Below are 12,872 nucleotides of genomic sequence, written 5' to 3' on the forward strand. Positions count from 1 at the left end.
GAAGATAATTTTAACTGTACATTTTCCATGTTTCACTTTTTTGATTTTGAATTATGCTCCCTTTATCCCTACTTTGTTGAATATTTTTATCATGAATGGATGGTGTACTTTTTAAAACCTTTTTTTGCATCTATTGAGAAGATAGTTTCTTATCATTTCTTCTGTAAGTGCGTGGCATCATATTGATTGGTATGTGAATATTGAATCAATATTACTACTCTGCTTGATGGTAGTGAATGATTCTTCAATATAGAGTTGGATTTGATTTGCTAGTATTTTTTGAGAATTTTTTCATCCATGTTCATGAGGGATATTGGCTTCTTCTTCTCTTGTTTAGTGGACCCTATCTGGTTTTGATATCAGGGTCATTCTGGCCTTATAGAATAAATTTGGAAGTCTCCTTGCATTTCTATTTTTTGAAACAGTTTGAGAAGAATACTTATTAACTCATCTTTAAATGTTTGGCAGAATTCCCCTGTGAAGTGGCCCTAGACTTTTCTTCATTGGATGATTTTTTATTATTGATTCAATTCTTGCTGGTTATCTATCTGTTCAAGTTTTCCATTTCTGACTATTTCAGTTTGGGTAGTTTATACATTTTTGAGAATTTATAATTTTTTTCTAGATTGCACAGTTTGTTGGCATATAACTTTTCATATTTTTCCTTACAATTGCTTGTGCATGTTGGTGTTGATCGTTATTTCCTCTCTCTCATTCATGATGTTATTTATTTGGGCTCCCTGTCTCTCTCTTGCTCTCTGTCTCTCTCTCTCTTTATAAGTCTTGTAGTAATTTATCAATTTGTTACCTTTTTTTCAAAATACCACCTTCTGTGTCATTGGCTGGTTTTTGTTGTCATCGTCGTTGTTGTTGTTTCTACATCATTTATTTCTGTTCTAATGTTTATTAGTTCCTTCCATTTATGGTATGTTTCCTTGGTTATTTGTTTTCTAGCTCTTTTATGTGTAAGGTTAAATTGTGTATGTCATATTTCTCTTGCTTCTTGAGTTAGCCCTGTATTGCTATATGCTTCCCTCTTATTACTGCTTTGGCTGCATCCTAAAGATTTTTCTGAGGTTTCAATTTCATTTGTTATCATGCATTTTTTATTTCTTCTGTAATTGCCTGATTGTATCATGCATTCTTAATAGGATATTCTTTAACCTCCATACTCTTGTGGAATTTCTTTTTTTTTAATTTTCTTTTGGTTTATTTCAAGGTTCATAGTATAATACTCAGAATATATGGATGTTATAATGTCAATCTTTTTGTATTTGTTGAGGATTGATTTGGGAGCTAGTATATGATCTATTTTGGAGAATGTATCATATGCACTGGAAGAGTATGTGTATTCTTCTTCTTTAAGATGAAATGTTCTAAATATAGTATCAAGTCCATCTGGTCCAGTGTGTCATTCTAAGCCAATCTTGCCTTAGTGATTTTCTGTTTAGGTGATCTGTCCATTGATGTAAGGGTGGTGTTAGGGTCTCCTACTATTATTGTATTATCATCAATGAGTTCCTTTACATTTGTTACTAATTGTTTTATATACTTGAATGCTCCCAACTTGGAGGAATAGATAACGACAATCATTGGATCTTCTTGTTGGACAGTCTTTTTATTTTGGTATAGTTTTCTTCTTCATGTCTTGTTACATTCTTTGGTTTAAGATCTCATTTTTTTCAAGTGTTGCTACACAGGCTTTTTAAAAATATACCTTTGCATGGGGCAGCCCAGGTGGCTCAGCAGTTTAGCGCTGCCTTCAGCCAAGGGCCTGATACTGGGGACCTGGGATTGAGTCCCATGTCGGGCTCCCTGCGTGGAGCCTGCTTCTCCCTCTGCCTGTGTCTTTGCCTCTCTCTCCCTCTCTCTCTGCCTGTGTCTTTCATGAATAAATAGATTTAAAAAAATATATCTTTGCATGTTAAACATATCTCCATCCCCTGCAGTATTTTTAAGACTAAATGAATCTCTTGAAGGCAGCATTGTGGGGATTTTTTTTTCCTTTCTTTAATCCAATCCAGATCCATAAGTCTTTTGATAGGAACATTTATTGTTTTTACATTCAAAGTTATTATTGACAGATATGTATTTTGTGACATTATATTTCACGTTTTATTGTTGCTTCTGAAATTCTTCTCTGTTCCTTTCTACTTTTTGCCACATTTTTCTTTATTTCCCCACTCAGAGTAACCTTTAATTTTTAATTTTTAAGTTTTTAAAAAGATTTATTTATTTATTTATTTATTTATTTATTTATTTATTTGAGAGAAATAGAGAAAAAACATGCAGGGTAAGGGGCAGAAGGAGAAACAGACTCCCCATTAAGCTCAGAGCCCAACACAGGGCTCAATCCAAGGAGCTTAAAATCATGATCTAAACTGAATTCAGATACTTAGCCAACTGAGACACCCAGGTTCCCCTCAAAGAGACCCCTTTAATATGTCTTGCAAGTCTAGTTTACTGGTCATGTGATTGTTTATTTTCTGTTTGTCAGGGAAACTTCTTATCTCTTCTATTCTGAATCACACCCTTGGTAGATAAACTATTATTTGCTTCTGATTCTTCCCATTTATTTATTTTTTAAAGATTTTATTTATTTATTCCTGATAGACATAGAGAGAGAGGGAGAGACACAGGCAGAGGGAGAAGCAGGCTCCATGCTGGGAGCCTGACATGGGACTCAATCCTGGGTCTCCAGGATCTGGCCTGGGCCAAAGGCAGGTGCCAAACCACTGAGCCATACAGGGGTCCCTGATTCTTCCTATTTAGCACAACAGATATATCATGCTGCTGCTTTCTGACTTGACAAGTTTCTGGGGAAGATCAGCTCCTAACCTTACTGGCCTTCTCTTCTAAGTTAAGAATTTATTCCTTCCTCTGCTTATTCCATTCTTATGATCTTTCATCCAGTGAGTTTCAAATTTCAGTTATTGCATTTTTCATTTTGGCATGATTGTTTTTTTTTTTCCTATTTTTTTCTCTGTTTGCTTGTTTATTGTACTATCCTCTGATTTTCTTGTAGTTTTATTTTTTTCAAATCAGGGAAGGAAGGATAAATAATAATAATATAATTGTGTGTTACTTCCAAACTGATTCATTCCCCTGCAGATGTTTTATTTTATTTTATGTTTATTGGAGTTCAATTTGCCAACATATAGCATAACACCCAGTGCTCATCCCATCAAGTGCCCCCTTCAGTGCCCATCACCCAGTCACCTCCACCCCCTGCCCACCTCCCTTTCCACCACCCCTTGTTCATTTCCCAGAGTTAGGAGTCTCTCATGTTCCATCTCCCTATTTCCCACTCACATTTTCTCCTTTCCCCTTTGTTCCCTTTCACTATTTTTTATATTCCCCAAATGAATGAGACCATATAATGTTTGTCCTTCTCCGATTGACTTATTTCCCTCAGCATAATACCCTCCAGTTCTGGGGGATTCCTGAGTGGCTCAGTGGGTTTAGTGCCTGCCTTCAGTCCGGGGCATGATCCTGGAGTCCCGGGATCAAGTCCCATGTCGGGCTCCCTGCATGGAGCCTGCGTCTCCCTCTGCCTGTGTCTCTGCCTCTCTCTCTCTCTCTCTCTCTCCCTGTGTTTCTCATGAATAAATAAATAAAATCTTAAAAAATACCCCCAGTTCCATCCACATCGAAGCAAATGGTGGGTATCTGTCGTTTCTAATGGCTGAGGAATATTCCATCGTATACATAGACCACATCTTCTTTATCATCTTTCGATGGACACCGAGGCTTCTTCCACAGTTTGGCTATTGTCGACATTGCTGCTAGAAACATCGGGGTGCAGGTGTCCCGGCTTTTCACTGCATCTGTGTCTTTGGGGTAAATCCCCAGCAGTGTAATTGCTGGGTCTAGGGCAGGTCTATTTTTAACTCTTTGAGGAAGCTCCACACAGTTTTCCAGAGTTACTGCACCAGTTCACATTCCCACCAACAGTGTAAGAGGGTTCCCTTTTCTCCACATCCTCTCCAACATTTGTTGTTTTCTGCCTTGCTAATTTTCCCCATTCTCACTGGTGTGAGGTGGTATCTCATTGTGGTTTTGATTTGTATTTCCCTGATGGACAGTGATATGGAACATTTTCTCATGTGCTTGTTGGCCATGTCTATGTCTTCCTCTGTGAGAACACATCATGGAGACCATTACCACAGAGATAAAAATCAATATGATTGGTTTTTTGTATCGATTTTTTCTCTGTGGTAATGGTCTCCATGATGTGTTCTATGATCTTCTCAAATCCATGGAGGTATCCTTAGGATTATTGCTTTAAAGTCTGGATCAGACATATTACTTCTATCAGTTTTGTTTAGATCCCTGGCCATGAGCTTTTCTTGTTCTTTCTTTCTTTTTTTTTCTTGTTCTTTCTTTTGGGATGAATTCCTATAGCTGGGATTTTGTCTCAGTCTCTATTTATGTTGTTGGTTTTTTTCCTCTAATATTTTATTTACTTATTTCACACAAAAGGAATGAATGCACAAGCAGGAAGAGGAGCATGTAGAGGGAGAGGGAGAATCAGGCTCCTGTCTGAAAAGAAAGCCCAACGCAGGGCTTTATCTCAGGACCTTTAGATCACGACCTGAGCTGTAGGCAGATGCTTAACTAACTGAGCACACAAGATGTCTGTTTTCTTTTCTGTTTAGGAATATGTGTTATATTTCTTGCTCTTGAGAGTAATGGATTTATGAGAAATAGGTCATTAATATCCAGTACCTCATGTTTCAGAATGTATCCCTTATATGTGCTGTTTGCAGTCTGCTGCTGCATTATAGCTGTTCCATCCCTCAGGTCAGTCACCTACAGAAGTTCTCCTTGCCATCAGTGAGCAGTGGTTGGACTTTGTCCAGAGTGTGGAATTTTTAACAAGGTTTGCTCTGGTCTGCTTTTTAGATGAGACTTGATATTGTTTCCACCAAGAATGGAAACTTTGCAGAACTCTAAGGTCAGTAGATGTGGTGCATCCAGGGGTTTGTGCTGGTCTTCTGGGAGTGGGGACCATGATGTGGCTCTTAGCACACTTGCCTTAGAAAAACATCACCAGTAAGCACGGACTTCATGTAAACAAGTTAGACAGCCAGTGTTAGTGCTGTGCTATTTATTGAAATTGGTTTAGTTTAGAGGCAAGAGAGGAAATGTTGCCAGCCAACTCCTCTGTCCCAGGAGAAGAGAGTCTCTGTTTATTTCTTTCAGGGAAGCCCTCCCAGGTAAAATAGTCTCCCCTACTGGGTCCTAAGCCATTTTCAAGCTTGCTTTCTTCGGACTGCTTGCCAGCCAAACAGTCCTAGAGAACTTTGGTCTCTATTCCAGCCATGCCTTTAACATGCCTCTGACTTTTAAAACTCCAAACTGTAGCTACCTGATATTGCAGGGATCTGTATTGGTCTTCTCCAAGAGTTAAAATGTGAAGTCTTCTCCTGGTATCTTGGGAAGCAGTAGCTTACATTATGTCAGCAATGTCTCTTATTAGTTAGTATGCTCTGTAGGTTTCCAAATTTGGAATCACCTAAGCTGATACCAAGATTTGGATGCTAAACTGACTAGGTGCCTCACATGTTAATCTATTTTTTTATTACATGTGTATCTCATCCATGAACCAAGAAATGTGCAACCATTACTCTGCCCTCATCACTGCATTTATTGATCAATCAAGTACCATGGCTCCATCTTGCCGTTCAGCAAACTAAGTCCAGAGATGTGGTGTGTTTCCCCTTATGCCATGGTATATCAGGGCCAATAAATGACCCAGTCCTCAGATTTCCTCCAGTACTCACTGCCTGAAATAGATGAAGAGTCTGTAATGGTTATCCCTGTCTATTCCACATCCCCTTAGACTATTTCCAATGATATCCACTGACAAAACAGCAGATATTCCCACGTTTGCATGGTTTGCATTCTAAGAATCCCCTCCTACTCACTCATTCTACCCTTCTCAAGGCTGGCCTCATGCATGTGTGGACTGTGTGCTTGCAAAGTCTCTTTGATTGCTTCAATGTCCTGTTTTTGCCATCTTGAAAATTTTGAACATTTTCTTTTTGAGTATACATGTGAGCAGAGGTACTATTCTTGGTGGCAGCACTGGCAGGTAATTTTGGTCCAGCAACAGTGCTGACATTTATGGGCTCAGGCAACATGCACACAGAGCAGTAACCCTGGCCTTGTCATAGGAACACACACATCTTGCTCAGGATGTTACCGGACTCCAAGGGAGTAGCTCTGTTGGGACTGGGTCCAGAGGTGTCGGTGAGACAGGAACAGCTGCCGAGGCAGCCACAATGGTGAAAGGGACCACTGCCAGAAGAGAGGTGGAGCTCTGCCTGGCTACAGCAGTGACTCATGATGGGGGCTCAGGCTGACTTCCATACTAAAGCTCATTCTTGTGTCATTCACAAAATTATTCTCTATCTTGCTTGAGAGCCAGTAGAGGATATGCTGTAGAGCTTCACAGTAATCCTTGTCTTTAAATTATCACAAATTAAAGCACACAGGTTGTCATTGCAATAAAGCATATTGGGAATATATTAGAAGTAATAATTATGTAATTATTATGCTGAGTGAAGTAAGTCAGTCAGAGAGGGACAAACATATGTTCTCTTTCATTTGGGAAATATAAATAATATTGAAAGGGAATAGAAAGGAAGGGAGAAGAAACGGGTAGGAAATATCAGAAAGGGAGACGGAACATAAAGACTCCTAACTACTAACTCTGGGAAATGGTGGTGGAAGGGAAGGAGGGCGGGGGCTGGGGGTGAAATGGGTGACGGGCACTGAGCGGGGCACTTGACGGGATGAGCACTGGGTGTTATTCTGTATGTTGGCAAATTGAACACCAATAAAAAGTAAATTTATTATTAAAAAAAAAGATCAACTATAGACGTACGCCTTTCCACATCTGGTTGTTAATAAAATCTAAACCTACCATTTGAGTGTTCAATTCTCGTGTGAAGTGTTTTGCCATGGGAGCGAAAGCTCACTCTTAAAAGGTGACGGACGTCAGAACTATCCCGAAAAGGAAAAGAGTCATGCGGCACGTTTGCTAGTTTCCCTTCTGCCTCCCAGCGTCTGATGGGTCCCCAGTACCATCCTTGTTTCGCGAGTTTTTTCAGCTCCCCTGTAAGGCTTGTCACGACCATGGGACCACTGCTCTGCATGGAGTCATACACTCTAGCGACCCCAGGGGCAGAATTAGGGTCAAAATTCAAATGACAGGGCATACTTTCAGCCACGTGGGCATCTGTGCCGGTGAGCCCAATGAAGTTCCTTTGGATTTGACTGGTCTGCATTGGAGAGACCAACGCACAACGGTGAGAGTGCGGGGCGGGGGGGGGCGTCGTTATGACTTGCTCTGGGGCTCTGCCACTTGACTCCTGTGGTGCCAATCATCAAGCCGTTCACCGCCTGATCCACAAAGATCTCCGGGGCCACCACGAGGTCCTGCTCTACCTGATTCTCGTCTTCGGCAAAGGAGCTGCCTCCCACTTGCAGAGGGACCGCAGACACTTCCGTGGGAGAAGAAGCGTCCAGACTATAGGTACGCGGTCCTTCCGAAGGGTGCATCCCCTCATCTAAAGGCACGGTGTACTGAGTGTAGGCCTGGGCCATAAGTCCGATAACTACAGGCACATGTTCGTCCAGGTGAAGATGCAAGTCTCCATTCTGAGATTCCGAATTCTTCAGCGAGTTGCTGTGTTCCTGGCACACGCTGTCAGCCTGAAGGTCGTGAAAATCCTTCCGACCCCATTCAGGGCTGGGCTCGGACTGGAAGAGTGAACCAAGGCTTTGACTCTCACTTCCATTTTGATGCACGTGTCCTCAGCGTTTGTGGGCCGCAGAGGCCCTGGCGAGGGACTGTAGTGGTGGCTGCGGAGCGACGTGGACCTGATGCGCCTCTGCGCTCGCACGTCCTTGAAGACCAGGGGTGCCGAGGAGGAGGAGAAGGTGTCCTCGTCGGCAGAGCTCCCGGACCGTGTGCTGCCCTTGCCTTTCTGCCTCTGTTTCGCAGACAGCCGTCGTTTTAACGTACCCATTAGGCTTTTGCTTTTCGATCTGCCCTTCCCACCTTTCTCGTCTTCATTAGTGATACCACAGCTGGCCTTATCCTTCCCGTAGCAGTTACCAAACCAGGAATCATCTTTTCCAAAATCACTGCCTAGCGACGGTTGCTGTACGACCATGAAATCCGTTTCTTCTTTACTTTTATTCAAGTTGAAAGATTTTCGGAAGGTTTTAAGACTGATTTTCTTCATTATGACTAGTTACCTTCTGCAAGAGGATCACCTTCTCTCCAGAAGACTCTCCGCACACATCTGGAGGGGCTGCAATGCTGCGTCTAGGTACTCTTCCAGCTTCATAGACCCTTTGGAGCCATGCTCTGTTGGAAAATTTCAGGATGGCATAGTGACGTCTTCAGGTTTACTGATGCTCAGATAACGGTTTGTCTCCCGGGCCTTCAGAGATATGCCGTCTTTTCTTCTTTCTTTCTTCTCTATTAAACAGTCTGCCCCCAAGGACAATGGGATAACCACCTCTCCCCAAACACAGTCTCCAAGTGTGATGCCCGGCGTGGCCTGCTCTGCTTCCTCGCCCAGCACCGCGCGACTGCCCCGCTCGCCCCTCCTCTCCCGCAACTCCTCCTCCTGCCTCCTTCCTCCTCCTCCTCCTCCTCCTCCTCCTCCTCCTCCTCTTCCTCCTCCAGGAGGGGTGCACGGCGGCGGCAGCGGCTGGGCCTGAGCACCAGGCGGGAGCAGAGGAGCCGAGCGGGCCGCCCCGCGCCCTCCACTCGGCCCTCAGCGCAGGCGGGCGTCCAAGTCCATGGTATTTTGATAGGGATTGCGTTAAACGTGTAAATTGCCCTGGGTATTGCATTGCATTTCATATGTAGTAAATTAATTTTGAAGAAAAAGGTTTTTTTGCAAATGAGAACTCATATTTTCATCTGTGTTGTACCCTGTAAAGAGCATGGGATATGACCACTACCTTCTCTGCCAAATCAGGGAAAATAAAGATCATTTCTTCAGTTACCAGTGATGAGAAGTAATAAAAATCTACTTGAGTTGGAAGTTCACCTGAGCTGAGGGTTTTTTATTAGATGTGATAGTAGTTCCTGTGTTGAAAAATAATTTATCAAGGACTAAAATTGGTATATGTAAGTTGACCTCCCACTAACCTGTTTCAGGAAAACTATGAAACATAATGAGTGGGAAATAAAATATCACATGATGAACATGATTTTGTGTAAGGATAGCAGTGGCTATTGAGCAAATGGTCAGAGCATTCCCATTGGTGAATTTCCTTGAAACTGCTAACCCTACTGAACTTTCAATACACTCAGCTTATAATTGACCTCACAATTCTTGATATTTATTGACACATTCAAGTCCTTATACTTGATCTTTCAGAATACATGATATGAAATCGCTTTTCTAGGATTCACTCGCATAAGAGGAGCATAAACTTAGTATATTTTATTCAGAATGGTATAAGGATTTTAGAATCTCTAAGTCTCAGATACATCTTTCTAAAGATAAGTTGCCACAAGTTGAAAAAAAAGAAACTAGAACTGATTAGTCACAAGATATGAGAAGTTTTCTGACTTTCAATTAGATCTAAGAATTCAGGAACAAATATTTTTCCATTTAAATGTATTGGAAAATAAATTGAAAATACCTGAACTCTTATGTTGAAGAACATCAATTAACAATTTACATTTTTATTTTTAAATGAAAAAGAACCATTTTCATTTTCAGTTTCATTGAAAACATGTTAGCAATTATTGCAATGGAAATTCATGAGAAAGGGTAACACGAAAGAAAAGGTAAGTTTCAGAGTGAGAATATATATTAATATATATTATCTTGCAGGTAATATAAAATAATTGTGTCCAACATTAGTTATAATCTTATCTTCTAAATTTAGTCCTAGCACTGTAAGCATAAAATAATATTTTATGGGCAACCCTGGTGGCTCAGCAGTTTAGCATGACCTTCAGCCCAGGGTGTGATCCTGAGGACCCAGGATAGAGTTCCACATCTGGCTCCCTGCATGAAGCCTGCTTCTCCCTCTGCCTGTGTCTCTGTCCCTCTCTCTTTCTGTGTCTCTCATGAATAAATAAATAAAGTCTTAAAAATAATATTTTAATTACTGTACACTAATGAATGGGCTTATAATCAATGTTGCATACATATGTAAAAAGCTTTATCTACATTTTAACAAAGGAGATTCTCTGAATCAATCGTCTCAGGGCTCCCATCACCTCCTTGTTTCTCAGGCAGTAGATTATGGGGTTGAGCACTGGGGTCAGGATAGTGTAGAAAACAGCTAGGACCTTGTTCTCTGTTGGAGATCGAAAGGATCTCGGGCATAAATATGTGTAAACAAAAGGTGCATAGTATAAAGTCACTACAGTAAGGTGGGTGCTGCAGGTGGAATAGGCCTTCTTCCTCCCTTCTGTGGACTGCATGTGGCAGATAGCTAGGAGGACCCGGCCATAGGAACATACAATGCCAATGAATGGAAATGCAAGGAAGAGGATGGTGCTCACAAACACTGTGTACTCATAGACCCAGGTGTCCATGCAGGCTAAAGTCAACATGGCTGGGACATCACAGAAGAAATGGTTGATGTTCCTGGATCGACAGTAAGGTATATGGAAGGCGTATACAGTGTGGGCACAAGCATTGACTGAGCCCATTATCCAAGATCCTGTTATCATCAGCATGCATACTTTTTTGCTCATACGAATGGGATAGTGAAGAGGAAAGCAAATAGCCACATAACGATCATAGGCCATAGATATCAGGAGCAAAGCTTCTGCACCTGCTAAAGTCAAGAAAAAGTAGCTCTGAACTCCACACCCAATGAAGGAGATAGACTTGTTTCCACACACAAAATTGTAGGTCATTTTGGGGACAATCGTGGAGATATAGCTTAGGTCAATGAGAGAGAGCTGACTGAGTAAGAAATACATGGGTGTGTGGAGATGTGTGTCTCTGAAGATAAGAAGAATCATGGACAGGTTGCCAAACAGAGCCATTAGGAAAACGAGAACGATGACAATAAAGAGGAACAGGCCAATTCTTGTTGGTGGGAACAAGCCCAGTAGGGTGAAATCAGTTGATGTTTGAGTATAGTTTTCCATGGGACATTGATATAATTTTCCTGAAAGCAGACAGAAAAGTAAATCAAATATTAAAAAGAAAGTATTTTAAATAAGTCACTTTGGTCTTACTGTATCATTTAATCATACAGCCGTTAAGTGCATAATTGAACTTTTCTACTTTGGAAAACTGAAACAAACTTATTTAGTTACCTAGAGTTTAAAATTTTCATGTGACCAGTTATCAAATGGTCATAGTATGAAGTGTGCAGTTGTTCATTATTAGCAAATTATGTTTGATTTTTAAAACTATTAAGTACTGATAGTTGAGGTGAAAACTGAAGAAAATGCCAATGTGAAATTCATGTATAGCTCGCCTTAAAAAAGATCCATGTTTTTAGGTGATCTTTTTCCTGTTAGTTTGCTGTAGAAACAGTTGAAATTGGACATCTCGATTTCAGATATAAACAAAAAGTAATTTTTATTTCAACATCTAATACAGCTGTTATTTACTGTGAAAAATAAAATTTGCAGATGCAAGTATTATTAGCCTATGTCTTTTTCAGGAAATCTTTAAAGTCACTAAAAATGCCATGTGTGTGTGTGTAAACATGGAAAACCAAAATATAAACTATATCTATATATATATACATATGTACATATATATACACGTATATATACATTTATATATATATACACATATATATTTTTATATATGTGTATATTTATATTTATTCATGATACACAGAGAGAGAGAGGTAGACATAAGCATGGGAGCAGCGGACTCCATGTGGGGATCCTGATGTGGGAATCAGTCCTAGAAACCCAGGATTATGACCTAAGCCAAAGGCACATGTTCAGCCACTGAGCCACTCAGGTGCCCCAAAATGCCATATATATTTTTTAATAATTAATTAGGATATATATGTTTTGCTGCCATACACAAACACAAGTATTGCTGAAATCAGACGTTCATTCAAAATATATGCATAGAAAAAGCAATGTAAATACACAGAGTATTTAGTTATTTTAAGAATAAATGCTTTATTTGATGTCTAAGATGTACTTCTAAAGCAGAGCAGCCTATCAGTGTCTGTTGAGGAGCAATATTTCCTTCTAGAGTTTTCTTTACACAGTAGCATCAAATCAAACATTCTTTCAGTCAGGTAACATTACTGCTGAATCATTTGTTCAGAAAGGGAGACAGAATGTAAAGACTGCTAACTCTGGGAAACGAACTAGGGGTGGTAGAAGGGGAGGAGGGCGGGGGGTGGGAGTGAATGGGTGATGGGCACTGGAGGTTATTCTGTATGTTAGTAAATTGAACACCAATAAAAAATAAATTAAAAAAAAATTAAATCTTGACTGAATCTTTACTGTCACATACTATTTATGCAAAGTCATTCTCTTCTGTCTCCTCAACCAGTTTCTTTTTTTAAATATTTTTATTTATTTATTCATGAAAGACAGAGAGACAGAGAGAGAGAGAGGCAGAGAGAGAAGCAGACTCCATGCAGGGAGCCTGATGTGGGACTCGATCCTGGGTCTCCAGGTTCACGCCCTGGGCTGAATGCACCGCTAAACCGCTGAGTCACCTGGGCTGGCCATCCTCCACCAGTTTCTAAGTGATACAGTTCAAGTAGACCCTTCAACTAAATATCTATACACCACACTCTTGGTACGTTTCACAAATCTGCCAGAGTTCCTCCAAATACCATATGTTTTATGTCTCTCTGCTTCTCTAACATTTATATGACATACAGTA

General features: G+C 40.6%; 2 protein-coding genes across 2 annotated transcripts; both read right to left on the bottom strand.

Annotated features, from left to right (window-relative positions):
• Nucleotides 1–6,863: 6,863 nt before the first annotated feature.
• LOC100684658 (suppressor of cytokine signaling 6-like) lies at nucleotides 6,864–8,525 on the bottom strand. The gene is given in 3 exon segments (XM_038557526.1): nucleotides 6,864–7,307; nucleotides 7,309–7,748; nucleotides 7,751–8,525. Coding segments are annotated over 3 exon segments (1,392 nt in total). The 5' UTR covers nucleotides 8,259–8,525.
• Nucleotides 8,526–10,210: 1,685 nt separating this feature from the next.
• On the bottom strand, nucleotides 10,211–11,149 carry OR2L5C (olfactory receptor family 2 subfamily L member 5C). The gene has a single exon (NM_001389023.1). The coding sequence runs from the start codon at nucleotides 11,147–11,149 to the stop codon at nucleotides 10,211–10,213; it is 939 nt and encodes a 312-aa protein (NP_001375952.1).
• Between the last annotated feature and the right edge of the window lie 1,723 nt (nucleotides 11,150–12,872).

This window comes from Canis lupus, chromosome 14 (assembly GCF_011100685.1).
Source record: "Canis lupus familiaris isolate Mischka breed German Shepherd chromosome 14, alternate assembly UU_Cfam_GSD_1.0, whole genome shotgun sequence".
Taxonomy (NCBI): Eukaryota; Metazoa; Chordata; class Mammalia; order Carnivora; family Canidae; genus Canis; species Canis lupus.

Excerpts from the sequence above, each read along its gene's own strand:
- OR2L5C (NM_001389023.1), bottom strand. The coding sequence starts at position 11,149 with ATGGAAAACTATACTCAAACATCAACTGATTTCACCCTACTGGGCTTG.